This window comes from Pararge aegeria, chromosome 10 (genome assembly GCF_905163445.1).
Source record: "Pararge aegeria chromosome 10, ilParAegt1.1, whole genome shotgun sequence".
NCBI classification, from domain to species: Eukaryota; Metazoa; Arthropoda; class Insecta; order Lepidoptera; family Nymphalidae; genus Pararge; species Pararge aegeria.
This window is the reverse complement of record NC_053189.1, coordinates 14,761,774-14,786,779: the sequence shown is the minus strand read 5'-3', so window position 1 is coordinate 14,786,779 and position 25,006 is coordinate 14,761,774. Positions and strand designations below refer to the sequence as shown.

The 25,006-nt window shown below is 36.6% G+C and overlaps 1 protein-coding gene across 5 annotated transcripts in view; it reads left to right on the top strand.

Moving 5' to 3' along the window:
• Positions 1-25,006, top strand: part of LOC120626689 (dual specificity protein kinase CLK2) — a 112,101-nt gene that overhangs the window by 74,238 nt on the left and 12,857 nt on the right. For 2 of the 5 annotated variants that reach the window (XM_039894311.1, XM_039894310.1), the window contains 3 exons: positions 10,748-10,874; positions 23,763-23,844; positions 24,327-24,393. In XM_039894311.1, the coding sequence (XP_039750245.1) occupies positions 10,748-10,874; positions 23,763-23,844; positions 24,327-24,393 (276 nt within the window). Of the gene's footprint in view, positions 1-10,747; positions 10,875-11,231; positions 13,244-20,982; positions 22,803-23,762; positions 23,845-24,326; positions 24,394-25,006 lie in introns of those variants that run through there. The other 3 variants (XM_039894307.1, XM_039894306.1, XM_039894308.1) reach the window with 3 other exon arrangements.

The window sequence follows — 25,006 nt, the reverse complement described above, 5'->3', positions numbered from 1 at the left end:
ATTAATGTGATTTTAATTTAACGTATGATATTTCTTTGCATCATTATCACCTCCACATAAGATAATATTATATTCCTTTAAATCGATAAGACTAATATTTTAGTTATTCGTTTCCTACTTCGTGTTCCCAAACTAAGGAGTTTTTTAATTCATGGTGGCTTTAGGCCATTCGTCACCATTATCAACATTCTAAAATCTGTATTAGAGGCGAAAACAAAACATCAGCTCGTCTTGTTGCTCCCATATGGGTTGCCAGAAATAATTTTCTATTTAAACTACTATTAAGTAGTATATAATTAAGTGAAAACGATTTTTCAATCCATTTAGGTAGGCTAGTCTGGTATCATCAAAAATTGTATGAGCATGCTACGTCTCATTTTACATACTCCACTGACAACGTTCCGTTATAAAAGCACTTAGTTGTATCGAATTTATGAACACTGCAAAGTCTAGAACATTATGGAACTTGTTTTTGAACCATAAAATTAATATTTTCATCGCTCGTTCTGTTATTAATGGTCCATTCTTCTTTGGCCTAGAAAAATGTCTATTTAAAACGTCAAATGTTTGTAGGTATATATTTACGATTATTACCAGTTACTTCCAAATTTTGCACAGAATCGGTTGACCTCTAACATCGCATTTTGGTTGAACTTGTAGCACAAATTAGTGTTTGCTCTAAAGTTTGTTGCTGATTTTTAACTTGTGCGGTTGATTTTATTATTAGTTCGTGGGAAAAAACGGAACTTCCTTATTTAATTTTCCTCGATTTAAATAATTTTCATTTGGTTAGCGTGGCGGACTACGGTCTATACCCTTCTCGTTATGATAGATCATACTGAAATAAATGCAACTCCTTAGAAACTTTTACTACTTTTTGAAGTTATACTTCTTTTGGCGCGTTAGAAAAAAATGGTGAGAGTAAATTTTTAAGATGCGCGTGCACCCCGTCTCAAAAAACCGACATCATGAAGTTAGAGTTATAGTAAAAATTTTAGTTTTTCTAAAAAAGGTTTGACAGTTGATTCTAGAAACGTAGAGTAAGGCGAAAAATAAAATTTTTGCCTCGCTACGCCAAACAAATATAACTTCTAACACGTGTACATAAGTACACACGTTTTTTTAATATTAGAGTAATGTTAAATTATGCCTATTTGTTAATTTGAAAATAAATCGCACTTAACGTCTTGAAACTGAACTGATTTTAGCTCCATAGCTACAGAATAAATTCATAATGGTTTGTAATAATGAACGTTTGGGTTTAACAGCGAATCCTATATTTAATAAAAAATTAAATTAAAACTAAATTAAAAAAATTACAGATAATCTGTAATTTATTTTTACTGCTGCTGTTTTTCTTTTTTACAATATTTGTAAATTGTGTTGATATTTTTTTTAACTTCTGGACATGATTTTCAAGGTCTATTTGTTGTCTATTTGTTGATTGTTAAGTATAAACCGAGCTTAAGGCCCGGATTAAAATGTTTCCTGTGGACAGACAATCTGAAACAAAAAAATACATGTGCGAAATGTTATGACATCAGGAAATATCAGTGGCCACTGTAAATAGAAGCGAGATGATTCAATCCGAGACACGTGTTTGGCGTGTCTAAATAAAGAACCGTTGTACGAATACCGTATTTGACTGAACGTTGACCGCATCTTGATCGTAAATTAATCGTTTTCCGGTGTTGCGTTTAGTTTGCCGTATTCATTTGTATTGCTTAATTTCCTTAATGATTCTCGACTAGTTGCGCATCAGACGAAACGCAAACATTACCTACGGATAGCTGTAACATTAAACCTCATATAACCTTCGCACACTGAAGAGTAGAGATAAAATTATTTACTTTTGTACACCTCTTATTAAAAATATTGTCTTCGTTTTTGCGTTGTAATGCAAGAACCCTTGTAGTTTTAATGGCGGGAAAAATTATTCAGGAATATGATAACCTGCAATGCTAAATAGGAAAAATAATTTAAAGAAACACTAGAGCTATTCGTAATTAATCTCCTTGACACCCCTTAGCAGTATATTACGGTAACTTATTGATGACGTATTGCGCTAATAAAAATGAATACATATTCCCCTGTTTCCATATTAACATTTACATTTCCTTTTATATATTGCCTTCTAATTATTTCCACAAAAACGTGTAAATTTATTGTGTACTAAAGCTTCAAGTTATTCCATTACGATTCCACATTCACATTCCAACAAAATAACTTGAATTGTGACAAGTAGATTGGCAGAAACACTTTCTTAAATTTCGACTGATGTTTGCATTTATTCTTATCATCTGTGACTTCTAGGTAGACGTTTATTGGAAAGTGTGAAATCAATATTAACAAATCATAATAATAGGTAGGCTAATAGCGTAAACTCAAGTGTTAAGTGATAAATGGCGGTAGGATTTAAAAAATAGTAAACGATCATAACCCATTAGAACCTATTTCATATAAACTCTATAGTCATCATCAGGTCTTAAAATATTTTTATCAGATACATTACTATATCTTCTAGTAATTAGGAAGGCAAAATTATTCTAGGAATCATCTAAAACAATTTCCTTGTTTAAACATTTAGGTAGGTACTGACTTTTTAAAGCATTGTTGTTGCATGTTTCTGAATTTTAATAAAAGATAGATGTGCATTTTCTAATATTTTCCTAAAACTAACTTAGATACTTTCTTAAATGGAGTATTCGTTAAAGAAAATATCTTCGGCATTTCATATCCGGCACCCAGCGACAACTTTCCGTTATGTCAACCAGTGATGACAGACTTGACATTTTTTATCTACCCGGCACCGAAGATATTTAAACAAGATAGAAACGATAGCACAAAGCGAAGAAATAATTTTGTCCGGGAGAGGACTATTTATCTAATCTTTGTAATATCAAGATTAGTTCTAATATGCTTTTATTAGAGTCTCGTAGTTTTTGGTTTTCCAGGGATACAATTTGACGTACCTAATCTTGCACTTATGATACATCATAAGTGCAAGGTTAGGTACGTCAAAATCGGGCATTATTGGTAACATGTTAACAAACCAATTTTTAACAAAATTTATATTAACTTACTATTCCATTCAACCTATCCTGCATTAACATAACCCCTTCTGGACAAGTGGACATCATCATATAAACCCATCACCGACCCACTACAGGCCACGGGTCTCCAACCACAAAGAGTAGGGGTTAGTCCACGCTAGCACAGTGTGTATTGGTTGACTCCACACACCTTTGAGAACATTGTGGAGAACCCTCAGGCATGCAGGTTTCCTTACGATGTTTTCTTTTACCGTTAAAGCAAGTGAGAAACTACCTAGTTTCCCATCCACTGGGCTGCTGTTAGACTAAAATAAAAAATAAAAAGTATAGAATGCCACTTCTACATGAGACCAGTCTAGTTTACAGCCGCGATATTCTCGTGATAAATCTCTGTGCCAGGCACCTATTTGTTTGCTTAAACTGAATCTTTAGCCTTAGTACAAGTTTTGCCCGCTCGCAATCGAGAAGCCGTTTACGCATACCAAACTCTGCATCGTCAAAGTAAAAAGGACCTAATCACATTTGTTTAAGAGTAGCAAATCCTATACTCTCGAGTTTTGTTTGAGTTACGTACGTTCTGTCAAAACTGCGATGTAAAGAATTGTAAGCAAATTTCAGCTTTAATCTAATTGAATTAAAATCCATTTTACCCCTACGTTCAAGTATTTCTATACTTGAAGAAGACTCCTCGATTGCTAGCGAGTAATTGTACTAAGGCTACTGAAAGTGCACGGCGCCACGCCGACAATGAGCACTTAGCGCAAATTGCAGCTTTCACCTTCTACAGCTTTAAACGCTATGACCTATATTGTAAATCGATCACACGGGACGGATAACCAGATTATCTGGTGCGGCTACCGTTTCCAATTTTGGTACCTACAATACAGATTTTGTTATTAAAATAGATCAATAGGCGCACGTTTATCACGGTTAGGGACCGTATTAAGACCCTTTTTATTAAAATTGAAACGAATAACTATAACAAATCAGTAAAATAATCAAAATTGTCATAAAACAGTCTTATTTAGGGCCTATTGCTGTAACACAGCATTCTCGATCGTGTTTTTTTATTTTATTAAAAATTAGCCCTGGACTGCTATCGCACTTATTAACGCATTCGAATCAACGAAAAGATAAAGATATAGAAAAAGCTCAGGAAAGAGTCCAGGAAGCGACATTACTTATGTATTTTAAATATGATTTTATTAAAGTTCTTCATGAAACACTTAACATACCTACTTATACGCGTCATTCTCTTTTATAAATTCCCTGATTTTTCAAAATCCATCTGTTTACTATCGCACTTGTTTCCCTAGTAATATGTTATATATTTGCTTTATTCTGAAAAGTTCTTACAAGATTACCTACTGGATTATACGTAATAATATGCAATTAGTTAATACTCCCTATAAAAAAGGATGTTAATTATTTAAAGGTCAAAGTGCAATTAACTCTATTACAAGCGACCATTACCTAATTAACTTTATCATGACACGGCCACTGTTCTTCGGGGTACAATCGAAGTCCTTATGCAAGGATATATCCCTTTATTTTACTGGTTTTGAACAAACAGTGTAGTAAATATATTCAAGGTATGATTGTCACTTAACGCAATCAGTAATAAAACAAAATGTACCTCAATAAATTGAAAACACAATTCAAGCGTGTAATCGTGTAGTCTGCAAATATCTAAGAGTCTTGACTATAAGTGCAAAATCCACATCTGTTCATCAATTTGGACGCTACTATGACAAACACACATTCGCAGCAGTCAACCTTTGCACCCCTCCTTTTTCCTTCATACACTTTCAGAAATGTTAAACTCGTTTGATTTTTAAGTTTAAGTCCGGAAGCAATTATCCAATAATTATTTTATCAATTATCATTACCGGAATACCTATGTTAACTAACTACCCTTTAATTGATCTTGAGTCAGTCTCAGTCCCCTTCACCGGAACACGGCTAATTAGTGTTTTGCTAACAGAGTACCTTAATAATGTTACAGCTATCTAAATGCACAACCAGTAAGTAAATGCGTACCTTAAATTTAGTCGTTTTACCTGGCTTTTTGGCTTAAGATTCGAGAGGTGCTTTATTGAGGGCATTGGAGCTCTGTAAAGTCGTAGTAAAGTAGACCTAATTTACCTTGTTTTTAATTTTAAGGCTGTTCGTAATTTCACAGCCAGCGCTTAAACCTGTTAGTACAGAATGTAAGATTTAAACATGAGAACCATGATCTATTTCACTTTAAGTTCACACCGTATCGATATTTTTTGGTCTCCACGATACAGGCTACCAGTAGCAATTGATTTTTGTAATTTTTTTGAAAATATAGTTATTTTATTTTTATTTTTTTAATCGAAAACGTCTCAACTATTGCAAGTTTGCATTTCTCGTTATCGTACAGGTTTGACCTGTAAACTAGTCATCATAGTGGTGAAGGGACCTGCGTGATATCACAAACACAGACAAGATATATGTTAAGGTTCTAATGTAGACTCCTGTACTTTCTTATATATTGTATAAATAAATAATTTCTATTTGAGGACATGTTAAAGCTTCTCGTCACGATAAGTGATTATGTAGTTTAGGATAGAAGTGTACTAACTGACGAATATAATGAAAAATAGCTTTAATCGCTTTCAATGCGGCATCATACCGCTAAGCTTAAATCGCTTGGTGCAACTTGCACGGTCAATGCTAGGCAAGACTTGATCAGAGCTATCAAAAAACTATTAATTCCTAAATTGACCTTGATTCCTAATTGATTACATCGAATCGGTATATTTATATAAACAGATCTGGTGACGAATCAAAGTAATTTAAACAATCGCTCTCGTTTAGGCAAATATAGCCAAACCCATTCATTATAGAATCCATAATGTAAAAACGCCAAACGGAACTGGTTTTTGTAAACGCAAGCTTTAGGAAGTTTTTAAAGCTAGTTTTCCCACATTAACATTTTAGAAATTAGCATCACTAAACGGCCAGTTTTCTAACTTGTGCAATGAAATAACCGCTTGTTTTCATGAGATAAGAAATAGCCTTTGTTACTCGTCTTCCTTTCTACTAACTCTATGCGATAAATCAAGTATATAGTTTACTAAGTTAGGGCGTGAATGAAGGACAAACAACCATAACAAACAAACACACTTCTGCATTTATAATATATAGTATAGAATAATTTAGGATTATGAACTCTAAGGATACACGGGGCAAACATATAATAAGTAGGATGTATAGCCGCTTTAACTTGTATTACGAAACGCATCACAGCTTGAATTATAATATTGATGTGTGTCCATCGAAAGTGAATGTTCCGGTGTTTGTTATTCGTGAACAACCGCGGTGACGCATAGCATTGTTTAACATTGCCACCTTCGACTCTCTCGTCTCTAGCCCATTATTTTCCAGCTTAAAAGTGGCTATCAATTTTTGAGTCTAGCTCAGCTCATTTTAGATTTTTCTCTATTTAAAAATGCTTATCTTGTCTTGAGCCATGCGTGCTCATAATTATCCGTTATAAAAGCGTCTCGAATCTTGCTCATACGCGGAGTATCGGGGTGAGAATGAGGAAGGAAGATGAACCTATTAATTTCTCGAAAACTTTTGATTGCACCAAAATAACACGTCCATCGAAGCGGTTATAGCTTAGTGTTAAGGCTAGGCTTTGGTTTCACTTTCGGGGGACAGAGTTCGAATCTAGCCCACATCATTCACATAATTAAACATAATAATCCTGTTTCTTGTTACCAATATAAAAGTACAACTAGTTTATTAATTATATTAATGGGCATTACACTCAATTACGGCTGTATATACTCGAAACGCGATTAATATATCCTGTAAACAACTGTAGTAAATTTTCCTTATTGTCTTCCTAACAAAATACCACTGACCTGTTAAGATGGAACTTGTTTTGATTACATAATTGTTATTTAATAATAATTCAAAATTATCTTTAGTAATTCCTCTTGAGTCTGAAAGGCTGTTTACGATAATATTTTGTGGAACATTCCTCATTTAGATATTTCCGGAATTATACCCGTTTCATAATTTGGTATGGTTTAATTTTATACTAGCTGGTTTATTAAGAGATCTATTGTCCATACCTAATCTCTATTTTTTAAATGTATATTATATAAACACCACACTAAAAACATGTTGCGTGGTAAATAACCTAAATCAAACAAGTAAAATCAGACACATAAATCGTCCACCATTTATGTAACACAAATGAGCATGCAAGCCGCAAGGTTTACGAGCGCGTGCTCAAGTTCAACCTGTCGATGTAGCGTCGGTGCCCGCCGGTCCGTTGACAGCTAATAAACAATGTCACACGAGTAAGGCACTAGGCACATAAATACGTAGATATAGTCTTGCCTTCTTTTCTCGACATTCATAGAAGCTGAAACGTACAACGTACCATCATCACAAATGTTTTTGTGTCAAGTCAATTCATAGATATATTTTTTTCCTTAAGAAGAGATCTAGCGTTAAATCTGTTTGGGTCTTTCTTGTCCCTCAATGACTTTTTTATAATCCAATACAAGTTACAAGTTTCTTCACGACTAAGTACCGAAACGCTAAATCGCGGCACGCCTATTTCTGTCTGTACAGGGTGATAAGAAGCAACGAGATCCCGTACAAGACCAGACCAGGGAAAATTTATAAATTTTAAATTCCGAAACTGCGCCTTTCCCCCCGAAAGGGGACCCCGAACCAGGGACCTACTGTCATAAGATCCCAACCGCGGTCATCACTGTGCCAGGGAGGATGTCGTCAACATTTCCGACGTGTTGCAAAAGGCATTTAAAATAGTTTCATTTTGTATTTAAAATATTAATTAGGCGGCCCTTTTAATATGTTATGTAGTTGGCAATTTATACCAATGCGAATTAACACTATTTTTGTTTTGACTTATCTGATAAATAATATACATTTTAAATATCATTGGCGAACCTCAATGAGCACGATAAGAACGATGACTTCGAAAACAATTTACTTGAATACAAAACAATGTTTAAAATAAAATATGTTTCTACCTATGGCGAAAACTAGCTACGTACTGACTTCTTACACCAAACGTGCTTTATAAGTTTGTTCGGACTTTCGGAGTGATAAATAGACAATGTAAAATGTTTCTTTTTGAAGAGTTTTTAATATTTTCTTTTACGATTCGTTTACAAACATTGAAACTCATATATATTTAAACGATGCTGCCTGCAGTGAATCATAAATTAAAGTATTCTTAGATTTGTCTATTGAGTTGGCCTATTATTATTTATAAAGCACTTGAAACAACACGGCCAACCGGCCAACCCTCAGACAAGAGCTATTGTATCGCGATTCACTTTACCTACTTTCGCTATATGGATATTTCCTTTAGAATGCCAACACAAGAGAATGCACTCTGGCATGTCATGTAGCGAGATTATAAACGCGGAATTAATTTATTTTTTCTTTAGGAACTACCGGTTTCCAATAAAAAATAAATTATATTCCCGTGCTATTAATTCGCGTCAAACAATTACGTTTCTGGACTAGCAGACACCGCTGTCGAGAGGCGATAGATTAGACTCTGCATTGTTGTCTGGCAGGCAAAGAAATATTTTAATATACTGATAAACGACTAAGACAACGGGAGGTATCTTTGCATCGTTCGAGTCCATGTAGGACTGGAGTGTATCGATAATGCTGTCGTATTTATATCAAAATACCCACCAATTCCATGTGATTGACATTGTTTATTAATCAAATATAATTTTAATTGTTTCTTGAAAACTACCTACGAACAAACGAATAATTATTTGCGTATTTGTAAAAACGTTTAATGTTTAATTATTCACCCACTTTATAAAATTACTGTAACAACACGTACTGTAGTAGTTAACTACCAAAATGCCACTGTAATTACAAATTCGATCCTACTTTCTAGACGAATAGTTTCATAATATCAATTTATCATCAATCATTAATAGCCTACAGCAACCCGCGGCTGGACTAGAGAGAGCTCCCTCAACGGAAGGATTTGCTTATGATTACGACGCTGGACGGGTTTGGTGGCACGGTATACAAATTCGTGAAATGATCTAGTCCACCTGCTAGCCGCGCTCTTAATTAAAACCGCAGGTGTCGGAATCTGTACTTTAATTTATTTTCTCTTTAATTTTCTCTTTAGAGCGACGATATATTACATTTTCCTTTAATATAATATCAATTAACACCAAAAGTAAAAAGGTAAATCACTCAGCTCAGCTTTCATTATAAACTGATAAATTATTGATGTAATCTTAGCATCTGCTAAACTTAAATTTTATAGTCAATCTTTGAATCAGTTTTTACCGAACCGCGGTGCTCATTACAAACAGGCAGACTTCAAGTTTCAAAGTGCCTGAACAGGAGAACATCTTTTTATCGATTTTTGTATTTGGTTTTAATGATTGACCAAAAAACTTAAGACAGTTAAAACTCTGTACATCAATAACTATATAGATACCGATCACAATGCAAGGAATGCTACTGTGACAGACTTTACCTAAATTATAAATAAATAAACATTTGCATATACTCGTTATTGCACGCATTATTGTTTTATCACGTTCCCTACCTACGTAAACCAATTACATCGACCGTTGGTAATTCTATTAGGGCTACTGAATGCAGTCATCATTTTCCTTAGTTATTGTGTTACGTTCATGCATACGGTCTTTACTATACCTCCTCATTTAAAACTAAAATTGGTTGATCAAACAATGCCCTTATGGAGATAGGTATTTTTAAGAAGTGTTATGGTTTCACTTGATGGTGAAATAGTGAACACTGTTATAAGGTCTCTAAGTTTGTGGTAAGCAAGGAAAAAACACAAGTACTTACAACGGGTCTAAAAGACTTAGAATTTTTCGAGTGAAAATAGTAAACCCCATACTCCTTTTGAGATCCATCTATTGAGTAAAGTACAGAGATTTATGTTCAACTTAATTACTACCAATATCGGCCAGTGAGTGCTATAATCTAAAAATGTTGGTTCTTTATTTCCCCTCTTATAAATATTGTATAAAACGCTAACTAATGCTGTCATAGCGGCCAGCTGACGTAGTTGTTTGATTGTTCCTCTCTAGTTGTGGCTCGTGAAAAGGGCATTGATTGTAAAGGCATTACTTTAGCTCGTTTATGGTGCGCGGGCGCCGCTTGCTTGGCAGTCCATTCGCGAACGCAGTGCGCGTCAGGTCGTCTCTCAGTGACATAATAAACACCGCTGTTACTATGTGATGGCAGTTGCCGTTGTTTTACTTCGTCGGTTACTGTTTATTCTAACCTTGATTTTTTTTTCTCCAAATCTTGTACACTCGACACCTCATGAAACTTCTTTAAATAATTTCACGACGGTCTACAATTATAGACAAAACAAAATTGCAAAATAAGATAGACGTTTAAAGTATAGGGACGGGGTGCCAACATTGGGACGTTGTCAGGACGCTGCTGCGCGCATGTTGTTTGCCGCCGCCTGACAGCCTCCACCAACTTATAAATCTACATTCCGCTTATGACGATGGATCGCCGACGTTAGTAGTATATTTTTGCTCCTATTACACACTCCAACCTCACCTCAACATTTCTTTGTATTCCAAGTATGTATGTATCGTTTTTTCCCGTTCACTAACCCTACAGCCTATTGATCGCTGATTTCACAGCTCGGAGCACTCGTGGAGGCGGCGGAATGAGCGTTCTAAACGATCTCATCATCGGCGTTCGCCAACCTCGCACCGTCGGAGGAGGCACCATCGCGACGAGTCGTCGTCGCGTTCACCCCCAGAGCAGGTTAGTACCGTTTCTTAATGTTTTATTGATGAGGATGTGTGAAAGGATTATTTGAATTATCAAACCCCACGCTCGCCCTCACTGACCCAACATGAGTGTTCAACCGAAAATCTGTCTCAGACTTTTACTTAAAAGTCGTAACATGCTTTGCTGTACGTACGCAAAGTCCGAATCTAGGTAAGTGCAAGTTTTACGTCATAGCAAGAGTATTGGGAAGAACTTGCGGGACAGGTTTGGCATGCGAATGCGCGTGCGCATGCGCCTTCGTCCATGAAAACGCGAGCGAGAGACGGCGACCTCTTCACGCTTGCGCCTGTTCTATTTGTGTTCGCCTTCGTCACGCGGTACGCCTTCAGTCAGTCGCAAAGATCAGCCGGCCGCCCAGCGCGTCTGCGCCGCCGCACTAAAATCCCAAACGCTCGCGCCGCGGGCGGCCAGCGCGAGCAATGGCTGCCCAACCGCCGCGTCCACCTCCCAACAACCTGCTCTTCAGCGGGCCCCCACCCTCCTTACCGCGAGTAGTTTTATTACCTAGTGACCCTACTGTGCCCCGAACTACTTACGATGCGTTGCATGCTGTCCTTGACCAAAGCAACAATGTAGATGACTTGGACGAAATAAACAACGTGGGTGTGCCCAACTATGATGAACTGTTTAGTGATCAAGAAGACAAGCACGTGTTCGAGAGAGATCATGCAGCTGAACAGTTTCATACGTTCAATTTTATACGACGAACGCGTAGTTTTGATATTTCGGATATTTATGAAACCACATATGATAGCGATTTAGGTGATAGCGTTTTCAGACACCGTCGTTCTGAACCAGATTTATCAAAGTATGGTCTGTTTCTTGAAACAGAAATAGCTATGCAACCTTTACAACCCCCTCCACTTGTGTTAAACAATCCTTTTTATGAAGGTGCATATGCTATAACTCCTGACGACTTAAGTGAGAATATAGTTGTTGTATTACCAGAAAATTATTTAGCCTTTGAAGATTCTTTTGTGCCTACATGGGAATACAAGCCAGAATTTATCGTAAACCCAGAATTAAATTCTGGTCTATATCATGATGGACTCCCGTTAATACCTCCTAATGATCCATGGTCTGCGTATGGAAACCGGAACAATTTGTTCCAGTATTATACACCTCAGTTTGAAATACCTTCTGAAGAAGCTGGTGTGCAATACATGCGTTTAAGTGATTTAGAATATGCTAATTTACCGCAATACATGAGTCTTCCAGTGGCCGAGCAAGTTACACAAATTGAATCACATTCATCTACCGATGAAATTAAAGAAAGTGAAGTAAAGCAGGATAACCTGAGTAACGATTGTGATGCTCCAAAGGAAAATGATAATATTACAACAAATCCACAAAAAGGAGCAATATCTGAGACAGTTACAATCAATACATTCAATGACGAAGATAAGCTTAGCATCGTTGATTCTAATATAAACAGAGAATCTTCTCTCAGTGAAGATCTTGAATCTTTCAATGCAGACATTTCTAATGACGTGACCTCTAGTTTAGCATACATGCCCAGTAGCAAAAGTTCACAAAGGAACTGTGGAAGTGACGATACAAGTGACGACACTTCTCCATGTTCAACTGACTATCATGAAGCTTCTGCTCTCGATTTAGCTCAAAGTTTAGATGAACTATCTTGTTGTGATAGCACTGATTTTTCTCAAAGTAGAGATGAAACTTCTCCAATGAATGAAGATTTACTTGACGATAATAAAACAGTGCCTAGTTTAGTTAAAAATGAATGTAATGGAGCAAACAAAGTTAATCCAGTGGCTAGTATACCTCTCAATCAATTACCCTCCATTCCATTAGAAAAACATTTGCCCCAGAAACTCCCAATAGTGCCGCATAGTATTAAAGATAAGGAAAAAACTTTACAGACCGCTTCGAATTCTCAATGTTCTAGTGTGGTCGCGTGTGAACCATTAGTATCAAAAAGTGTCAAAACAATACCTAGTGTAGCTAACGAAAACAACAACTTTAAACCTGTGACTCCTAATACCACGCCTATAAATAATGTAGAAATTGTCAAATCTGCAACAGTCAGGCATCATCCCCATCCTCCAGCCGTGCCACCAGCCTGGTTAACCAAAACGGTGAAACATGAACGCAAGCCGCAAGCCAATTCAGTGCAAGGAGTGCCACAAATACTAGTCCACAATGCGGAAGGAGAAATGAAACAACACAATAACAGTGCTTCATCCGCTACACAACGTTCAGTTATAGTGATTCAACCAACGTCTGAACCTCAGCCGTCGTGTTCGTTTACACAGCCATTGCCGCCTCTCCCGGCGCAACCTTCGCAACTAAAACCTGATAAACAACCGAAAGAAGTAGAGGTCAGCTTACCTATTATATATTATCACGATAACTACAATTAATATTCAGTAATGTGACATTAAGGTGTTCTTCTCTACGGGTTATTAGGGATTGGCGCTTATGCCAATGCGGTAGATAGATTTTCATATCTCAGCCTAACCCACCAGATCTAAAAAAAAGACATTCCTTGCTAGTTTTGGATAGAAACGCCGCAACATTAACAGTACAGTTTTACATGTTTTTTTTTATTATGCTACATTTACACGTTTCGACTGTTAAAACATCTACGCAATGAGATGGCAGCATTAAAGCTATTTTAAATTTTATAATTAGGTCAAGGATTTCATGTAAGAGCAGTACTCTTGTTCGTAATATTACTTGAAAATATTATATTTAAATTCTTACTGTAGACAAAAGGCAGATACGCTTATACGCTTTCCAATTAAAAAAAAATTGTTATCTTAATCCTAGCTTTCCTTTGGTCAGCGACTTTCATTAACAAGAGTAAATGTGTGTTTGTCTGTGTAGTGTAACTGCCTAAAACTATATTTGAGTAAATTAAAAGTAATAAGTATTGAAATATTGCCACTTTATTTAATAAAATGAATCGCAATTGTATAAACCTATGCGCTGTAAACAATATTAGATCTATTGACGAAAATAGCATAGCAGCTGGCATCAGCTATGCAATTCCAATAGCGATCGCTAGGTGGCGCCACGTGGCGCGTTTATTCTGCAAACGCTTCACGCATGCGCACGGAAATAGCACGATCACCTTCACCTAGGCGAAGCGTCGACATGCTGTTGTGTTAATCCCTCCCCGCTCTGCACCCACCCTCTACGCCGTGCACTCGATTAGGTTATCACCGTACCGTTAAGTCAAATATAATCTGAAAAATTGATTTTTATCCCTTAATAAGTCCCTCTATAGTCTTATTTGTTTTTCTACTTTGTATTTCCATGAACTAATTTGTGATTTGGAATTATTGAGTCTTGTCTTAGAAGATTTATAGAAGATATAAGGCTTCTTGCGATGATTAACTCGGTTTTCAACCAAGCTTTACTTAAAAAATGGGCCATGTGACGCGAAAAGACTTATCGGTTATATTAAGCTTAGCTAATTGATGTGGAATCTCCACATCAATTAGCTAAGCTTAATATAACCAATATAATGAATATCTTACCACATAATACTATTGTAATTTTAGAAATGGTAAGTTAATATAAAGAATAAAAATGGTTTAGTTATTTTGAAGTTTATAAAATTTTAGTTTCTGTAGAAATATAAAAAAAAAACTCAGATTTACATAATCCTTCGCATGTTTTGAGTGTGGTTCACTAAATATACTGTACGCAAAGTCGTGAACAGAACTACACTCGTCTAATCAAGCCTAATCAACGTGTACGCTTGCATTTCAATTGTTTAGAATTGTTTGCACAAATTCTTAAATTGATACTTGTTAAATCCAGCTTCAGCCGGACTTAATCGTACATGATTCATAAACTTGATTCCAAACTCTTGAGCAATAGGCATGTTGTGTCGAAATTCCTATAAAATGACTAATCCTAAATAATAACTGGGAATATAAAGTAAAATGCAAATAGGCAATTAATATTATAATGCATGTCTGTCTCTCGCCCGAAGTTAACTCCAAAAAAGGCAAAATTATAAATGAAAAAATTTTCTACATGTGTGTTTCTTTAGTGAGTGTAACCATAACATCACCCTTAAATTCCATACAACTGGTTAAAATCTACAAATCTCAATTATTTTTCCTAGCCTTCCTATTAATTAATCCTAGCGTTAAAAATTCTCTTGCCTAATGTTTTACTTGAACTTTCGCTCTATTTTAACTATATCCTTTTTTACAAACGTCTGAGTCGGCAAAACACCTATCGGTACCGATTATCCTCAAGAAAAAAAATTGACTCTTGGAGTAAATTAAACTGGTTCAGATAGAAATCATGTATCAAATTGGTTGGTTGCATTATTGCTTTCGTTTTCGAAAAGAAACTTTTTAGTTATTGCACTAATACCACTCTATTTTTTATAGGTTCACTATATTTTTTCGTTAAAAAGTGCAATGCTCATGCATATACATTTTTTTTACGTCCCTCTGAAAGCTAATTTCACTGAGCACTCTTGTGTAAATAGTATTGTGTTACAATGACGTTTCGACAGATGCCCTGTTTTATCGCCGCCTGCGCCGCCGGCAAAACATTAAAAATTCCCACCTACTCGATATGAATCAATGCGATAAGAACTAATTTCTCTGTATTACTATAAAACCAGTTCACCTTCTTCAAAGTTTAGAGACCAGCGTGCCTTGGCATTTGTAGGCAGGGCAACTATTACTATGTCCATGAATTTTTTTTAAATATCCCCTATTAAATTTCTTTATCATTATTAAATACCAGAAATATACTTTTCGGCATCATAATTTGCCGGTATTTGACGAGGTTCTGCTTCTTATTGTGACCTAGATTTCACGGGCTACCAGTTTTAACACGGACCGACTTGACAGAACGACCTTCGTGATCTTTTTAAGTGTGAATCTGCAGGCCTAGAGTTCACTACCGTGACAAGTCACGTACCATGGATTTTTTCGAGCCTTGTGCAAAATAGTATGCTATGAAGGCACCCAACACTCACCTGTAATGTGCAAATAGACTGCGCAGGCGATTTCTCAATTTCAGGAATCAAAAACTTGATACTGGTATAATTACGTACCACTTCGAAACTAAACACTCAACTTTCTGAATGTCATTTGCTCGTGAGTTCAACTTTGTACGACAAACGTGAAACGTGAGTTCAAATTGACAATCTGTTACAACTAGTTCTTAAGCCAATTTTTCAATCCTAAAATACTTGTTTGTACACTTGTTTCTTGATGTTTTGACAGTTGTTGTACAAGAAATAATGTAAAATGTATTCCTAAAGAATGTTACAAATTGGATCTAATATTCGTTTTTACTTCTATACATATAATTTAGATTACATCAATAACTGTACGATAATAAAGAATTCTCAGTCACATTACACATGATCTACATTTATAAGTAAACATCCACTAGGCCAACCAAACCCAGTGCTCGTGATTTAGTGATACGAGCGACTAGGCGCAACCCAAGGTCAAGTTCACTAAGGGTGCTATCGCAAATCGTTAGCACGCTTGGCATGCAAGGTTTAGATAAGTGTGCCCGTACCCACCTTACCTATCTGTTACTCTGTTAACCTATCGTGTTTAGTTATTGTGCTGTTCCTTCCGGCAGGCCTTGTCGATATCGTCATGTTGCTGCTATGTTTATGCTTCATTGCCTAATAACATAAACTTTCTTCTTCAAACTGTGTTGCGTTCTATAACTTTTAACTGATTACTTTTTTGCAACTCATTACTAAGTCTATTTTGGTGCAACAGTTTTCAACTTTCTTGGTTAATCATATCCCAAAGGAATTAAAATGTTAATGCTAAAAAAAATAGTTTTTTATTTAAGGAAAACGATTCTGTTTTTCTTCGAAGGTTGGCAGTGGAAAAGAGAAAACTCATTAAACAATATTATTTTTAATGTTCGACGTAGTTTTAGAACATAAATAAAACAATAATGTAAGATTATAATTTTTTGACACAGAAATAAATCCTGATAAATAATAGAAAACGGCTTTCAGTAGACACTGCCAGATCGCGGTTTTAGAAACGTATTGTTTTCATAAGAACAATATTAACTTATATAAAAACTTAAAGGCTATTTTCATGATAAGAAGGTTTGCTAACATTGCAAGTCCGAGCATGCTTAACGATAAAAAACTTAATTCAATATGCCAAAATAATCATGAGAATCAGCTATCCGTCAAAAGTATACAAAATATGAGGTTAGTATGGTACCATTGTAAAGATCGCAAACAAAAAATACAAGTTTGGTTTTTATTAAACAAGCTAGGTTTTGTTTCAATTTCTAGATAAGTAGTGCACCTATATCGTGCTTTTTATTGATATATACACATTTAAGGGTAGTGATAATATAATCCTAATCCATCCCAGAAAAAAGTATCTAATGTTAGTATTAACAACTTGCTGCTTCTGTTTGAGTGTAATGCGTTCAGCTGTTTCTTCCAAAATAATTTAAATTTTGGTCACCCATGTAAAGTTGTTGAAATTGGCCCTTTCCTGCAGGAAATAAATATGTTTCGTGGATAAAAAAAGTACATTATATAAATAAATATATAGGATAACGACTTTTAAATGATTCCATGGTTAATATGTCGACCACAAAACATATTTACACATTTATTTTATTAGTGGGACGATTAGAGTTAAATGTTATTGACTTTTGTAACTAGAGGGCGAAATATAATTTTGTTTTGAATGTTGCTAATAACACTTTTAAATTTCATGCTCATATTCGTCTCGTTTCAAGACAATAGACCAGTCGCATTTTGTATACAATTTGAACAATATGTGACGCGCTTAACCAAAGTCAAATGATATATGATGATAAAATACTGCAATTTTAAGTAGCAGCATTCGTTCTAGATCATTAATAATAATATAATTTAATACTTCTTGTATGCTACTTTATGCTAAACTCCACTGTTTAACCTAGTTTATTTAAAAATAGCCCTTCACTTTTTTTCGCTAGCCCGAACCCTATTTTAAACATTTTTTTATATAACTTCATAAAACAAAATGATTCGCTCTGTAACTTTATTTTAGTAAAGCTGAATGAAGCGCAGTTTCTTCCTACCTATATTTTTTACCAGTAAAATCCGAACTTGGGGTACCTATTGACTTTAAACAGACGTATATGTGTAAGTTCTACTTGAAATTATTACGAGTTTGTATTTATAAGCTAAACCAGTAACTTAAACTGTGAAAATATAAAAAATTACATTAAAATACTACATGATTCCTTAATCTTTTACAAACAAATTTACGCTTTAGCATCGCGCTCGTTCACACACACGAAACGCGGTTACTTGTTACTCGACTAACATCACGTAGGTAGGTACTTACTATCAGTCGGTAGCAAAGACGGATTTCAGACCTTTAATGGTTACTACGCCATGTCTGGAGTCTGGAACCGCGGAGGGTCATCTGATTGAACTATTACTCCATTCTAGATATGTTTATCTTGTGACGAAGATTTAATACTTCAATTATTTTGTAATAGCTGATGCGTTGACAATTATATATGCCAATTCCTTTCTTTATCTTTTGAGCTATCCACTTATTCCATCTAATTTCATATTTCTTCTTAGATTATTTCGCATATTTGTTAAAAGCTGTTAACTTGAAACGTTGGCTCGTATTTATGATATCAGTTTTTGTGCAAGCATATAACAAAAACTGCATCCAAATGTAATTTAAGGAAATATTTTAATAATTAATAAGTGTCGGTTAGTAGGTACCTACAATTGACACACGCGGATAAATCCTGTTTCAACCGAAAGCTTCCAATGAATTGTTCGCTCCATTAACCATCTTTTAATTGGAGTGCGACGACGACTGTCCTCTCAGTTTACGTTTAGACGTTGACAGGCGCGAACTGATTACTACCGCTAACGTATCTGCGACAAGTTTATATTAACATATTTTTATTATTATTGTTTTTATAATAATATAGTTTTAATTGTTATAAGCGGTGTTCATACAGCTGAACTAATATTGTGGTGTACTCGGTTAATAGCCCCCGCCACAGTCGTAATTCAGCCGGACGCCTACCCGCTCGCTCCTTATACTTTTCGCTCCACCACACGGTCTGTGAAGTGATAAATAGTGTTCAAAAATGACTGAGATCGCAGTGAAACACGATAGGATTCGCATACCACTCCGTATGTCCTCGTTTTACGAGCTTTACAAAAGGTTCCTAAAGGATCACGGGTGCAAGTGGCACGATGTCGCTAAACTACTCAACGTAGTTGCGGAGATCCTTTTCGATGTCGACGGCGCGTGTACTAAAATTTCGGGCAAGGTTAGTGTCATAGCTAGTGTTGTTTATCGTTAAGAGATAACTGTTTGATAGTACATGTCTGATAACAGTAACTAACATGGCAATATAATTTGAGATGCAATTTAAGTTTTTTAATGATTTATTTTGAACGTTTTTAATGAGCCAAACTAGATTTTATTACTACAGCAACAAAGGTGGGGTTCTTGGACCAATCACACTGAGGGTCCTTTTACCTGCGCCCCATCTTATTGTACCTAGTTGTTGTCCCTAGTAGTAAACAGCTGGCGCAATGAAACTCGTCTCTTCAAACAGACACAGTTCATTTCATGTGACAAAATGTGTTTGCTGAGCGCTCAAAATGTACACTGTTTTAAACCTGTGCTATTCTCTCATCGTGACTGACAAATCCCTAGCATCAGTGTTGTTGTTACTATTTACTTTGAGCTATTTTGTAGACAAAATTATGTCATATAATTTTATAAAAGCCGTCAAACAGTTTTTGGACAAGGTGTATCCATATGTGCTTTATTTTGTGTCTGAGGATATTTCCTTTACCGAGGTACGATGATAACATGTCAGTGCTTTCAAGATAATTATAGTTTATGAAGTACAGTGAATTACGCGAGAAACCAGATAAAATATCAAAACGTGATATTTTATCTGGTTATCTAATCCATAATAAATTAACTGCAAAATTCATGCATTCTAAGATCTGGAATCGTTGAATTCTATCAAGAATAAACCAATTGATTATTTCTGGCCTAGATATTGATCGGCGTTTATTTATAAGGCCATTATTAGCTCGGAATTTATTAAAAATGTACGCAGCCCGCAGCTGAAAATATTAGCTCGGGGAAAGTACACCTAACATGCAACCCGCTTTGAAATCGGCGAGCGATAACATTCAATGCCCAGAATGTGCATGATATTTGCGACGCTTCCGTTCAACAAACCTGATCGAACGGACGTCTATGTTCCGGCACAATTATGAAGCGCAATGTGAACTAACAACACTTTATGAAAAGTTAAACATTGATAATAATAAAAAAAAATCAAGAATTATCCACTATTGATAATGATAAGGGACAAATAATACGAATGTTTATTTACGATACGAGAACGTGAAACTGCACGCGTAGTATTCGTGTCACGTATCAGATGGTTATCGCTTAACAGAAGTTGCATCCGATTACTCAGACGCTTGCAATTGCATTTAAGAATAAGATAAAATACTTATGTTAGATGGAGATAAAATACATATTAAGTTAGATAGTCACTATCGACGACGATAAGTAGCTAGTGATAAATATTGAACTTCGGGTGACAGATTAACGGAAGATGTATGATCGCGCCGGTTCATTACTCGTACTCATGGCCCGCGCACGTGAAAAGCGGTATTGTTCAGTTTCATACGCGCTCTACTGACCCAATTAGTAACCGCTTACCTATTGACAGAATTGTCTTGGCTCTCGGGCCCAATGCTTTCGCCAAAGAAAAGCTGTGTTACGGGCACGAGTAAAAATACAAGCACTGATATGAGGACAACATCGCAACAGAAATATTCGCCTATTTAAAGGAAAACATTGCTACAGTCCGGAACAAAAGGAACTTACTAAAGAGAAAACTAAACTTTCACTTAACAAAAACATTAATATATTTATATTAACGGTATAATAATTAGGATGAGAATGCGCCGTCAAAAATTACACATGTGATATTCAAAAATTTTATATGGATTACTTACTTTTAATGCATCACAAAGACTAACTTTTGTATTCCAACTTATATGCGTCGCTAAACGTGTTTAATAAGTGTAGTATTTTTTTTTTTAATTAATTCAGTAATCAAAACATGACTTGATAAATGTACCAAAGAGTGGTAAAAAGAGTATTTATATGTATAGCCAGTGTAATGCGACGAAAATGCGCGTGCGGCGGGCACCTCGGAGTGCGCGGGAGGGCGCTCCCACGGGTTGCCGATATTTTTAGTCCGCGACCATTACTTGGCACAGGCGGCCGCACGCTGCGCTGGTGATCTTTCTCAAATCCCTTCGTGCTAGAGCCTGCCCCGATATATATCACTATTAGATCTATGTGTTCTTATCTTATCAAAAAGTGTATCTGAATTTATAATGCTTGAAAGCAAACAACCCCTACATGTGAAAGTATGATTTTTATGAATTATTATGTGATACACCCGGGTTGAAGTGTTTTATATTCATTGTTAATCCTTTTTACCGCGACAAACATGGCCAGTGTAAGCACCAGCGGAAGTGGGACAACGAATCCGCGGCCGCGGTACAATCGTTCCTCCACCACCAGTGTAACGCAGCTGCTATCCGACGGATATTCCAGCATCATGAATCGCTTAACACGCAGAGGTCCGTCCGAGAAAAATGAAAACATCAACGACTCCAAGTTGACGGCAGCTCGAACTCGTTACGATGACAAGTTGTTTTCCAGCAAGAATTCTGGATTATCGAATGTGCGACGGTACGAAAACGCGGGGAATCTATCTCCGTACAGGTCTTATGTTCCCAGTGTTGCGGCCACAGCGAAGAAATACAACGATGAGCGACACTACTCGAGTTACCTAAACTCAACCAAAACCAGAATCGACACATCACCTGTGCATTCTCATCCAAGTATTAACGTTCTCAGCCGCAGTGACTCATTCCGGAGAGCTCACATGAAAGATAATAAATCATCGCCACTCACTAAACGATATCCTCTCAAGGAAACTAATAATAACAACCTAGACAGTACAATTACGTTAGGTACCACGCGTAGTCGCTTAGAAGATAAATATTCTTCTGTTTTAGATAGAATCGCGGTTCAGAAGAAGGAAAGAGCTAGAAGAGAAAAGGAAGATCGTGATAAAACATTAGAACCTGATCCGTCGTCTTTCTCTAGAGGTCTAATGAGAAGTTTTACAACTGCAGTGTTTGGCGAAAGTTCGTTCAAAAGGCACAATTTTTCGCACGAGAAAACTAGAGATAAAACTCCCTTTAGAAATACGGCCGATCGTCGTTTATCTAGTCATAAACAAAGTGATAAAAATGGTTTCGATGTATCTCCTAAAGAACGTCCTCAGTATGGAAAAGACAGAGATAGTATATATCGAAAACATCATAGAAGATCCCTAAGAGTCGAAAAAAGTGGAAGCGATAATAAACGAGGTGGAAAACTTTCATTAAGGCCTATCGATATCAGTTTACAATCGGGCGGCCGGGATTTAATCTCGCCCCCACACCATAAAGCTAACGATGCCAAACTAAACCTTACCAAAACACCGGCCTCCTCACCCGTTAATGAAAGCGGTAGGCAGAAACAAATTTATTTTCCATCCAGCGATGAAGACGACGATAAGACCCCGGTCGGTGACCGAGTGCTCAACGAACGCGAGACGCGGCGGAAAGAGATCCAGAGCCTCATAATGAAGTATGCCCATTTGGACGAAGTTTACAGTCGCATCACCGAGAAAGAACCTAATGGAATTTCGAGCGTTTTGATGCCTAGAAAAATGGAACCTATCGGAATCGGGGATGTGGTAGTGCTGCCACCAGAGTTGCGCAGCCGACAGCGCCCACAGCGGCCACGGCACCACATGCGACGCGCGGCCACGCCGCCTGTAAGCACGAGCTAACCACCCGCTTGCGCCTGTGTGCCGCTAACTTATACCTGGTCCGTGATGTTTAGTAATATCTACCATACCAACTTAATATCAACAACTTTAGTACACTCAGATGGACAAATTCCTTTTTTAGTATTTTTTGTTGATTTCGTATTTATCGTTTTCGTTCATTAAGAAAAGTGCAATCGTTTAATCTATATCCTTGAATGCATGTATTTTGCAAACTTCAAATATTAGTCGATTTGACTACAAGTTGAAGGTAGAAAAATAAAAAAATACAAATCTATCATTGCATTGTAATGTCAGTAATTAGTTAAACGCCTTTCGTTAGAAGTGTAACGTAAATAAGAAAAAAAATTGCAATGATAGTGCATGTATTTATATTGTTTGTGCGTGCTTTAAAATCTAACATGTCTTTTTTCTGCGTAAATATATTTTCGAAAGAAAAGTCCAAAGGTATTCTCGGTAATTCTGGAAACGTTAGTACTAGCTACTAATACTTAATATGATTTTGAACGGCGAATAAGTACTAGTCTTAGACAGAAACTGTTGAACGCTGTTTAACTGATGAATCACTGTGGTGAGAGTGGACCGAATGTGAGGAGTTTGTCGATCCTTTCCCGGTTTTGGCCCGTCCTCGATCCGCTCCTCACCCGATCCCCGCGGGCGGCGCTCTCGCGGGCGGGCACCCGAGCTGAGCTCTCGGGCGCCCGCCGCGGCGCGCGATTCGCACAACTGTCCACCTGTCCGCCCTCTAACAGCATGTACGACACACCATACCAATTGTCGCTTGTCTGACGGGCAACCGTTCCATTGTCTGATTGTTGGGTACAACACTACTTGGTCGTGGCGAACGTGGCGCTCTCCGTGGCATGTGCTGGTGCGTGTGGCGCGATGGCGTGTCGGTGCTGTGGTGCTGTGGCGCGGCGGCGGCGGCGGATGGTGCGGCGCTTGCAGAGCTCCCGGGCACGCTCCTCCGTCAAGGACGACAAGGACGGACACCTGGTGTACTGGCCCGGATATGTCATGGGAGCGAGATGTTCGTGTCCACACCGTACCTTAACCAATGCCTACATTATACACTACACACAACAAAACACATCACATCTATCACATTAAACATACACAAGCAAACTTATAAAAGAGACAGGACAGAAACTCGGTGTGACAAAAACAATCTTGTCGCTACCACCAGTCAAGCCCACCAGTCAATGATTTGAGAATTGCAGATATTTCAAACTTTTGTTTTTTTACATTTAATTACCGCTTGTGGTTTTTATTTTCATTTCAAAAAACGACATCTTCAACTCTTTATCATTTAAAGTCATGTTGGCGATACGGACCGTTATTCTTATGCTATGCAGGTTATATTGTTTTTTTGTTTCAAATGTTTTTCAGTTTTGATTAATTACTGTAACAAGCAAGCAATGTTGTCATAATATATGAAATACCAACGCGAGATTCCAACATGACTTTGTCGAGTGTACAGCTAGCTAATCTTCGTACCTTGGTTTCTTGCAGACAAAATCATCGAGACTCTCGGTGAAGGCACCTTCGGCAAGGTGGTCGAGGTGAAGGACTTAGAAATGTAAGTTACAAGTTTTTTTTCCTAAAAGAGGTTCTCATTCATTTAAGTTGTTAATACTTTCTTTCTTCCTAGCTTCTTCAACAACCGTTATATCATGAACTTAAATGAAAAGGATCCACCCTGCAATTGATTTTTTTATTTGTCATCGTTTTAATACAAGCAGACGAAAAAGTTTAAGGTGCAATCTGCATATATCATGATTGATATCTTTCCAGTGATATAATCAATAGATACGTTTAGAAGATTTCAAATAAAAACAATGTTTGGCAACACATTCCGTATCGATTAATGGAGTTCTATTTTCATTTGTTTATATTAGCTACTCGTCGACAGCCATTTATATTGCTGCCAGCCATTTAATGTCAAATACCATTTTTTTTATAATGGCAACATAAACATATAAAACTTTTACCAACCCTGTAGAAAAGGACATGTTAATATTTCAGTTACAATGATATCTTGTGTGCCTTAGAAATTTTGCTGTTTGTTAAAATCTTTTCGTATTTTCGACGTTTTACAATTATAATTTCTACTTCATTTTGTTTAACTATTTGTGTTTGGTATTTATTACATCATTATTTTTCTAAACATCAGCGACAACTGTCGTACAAAG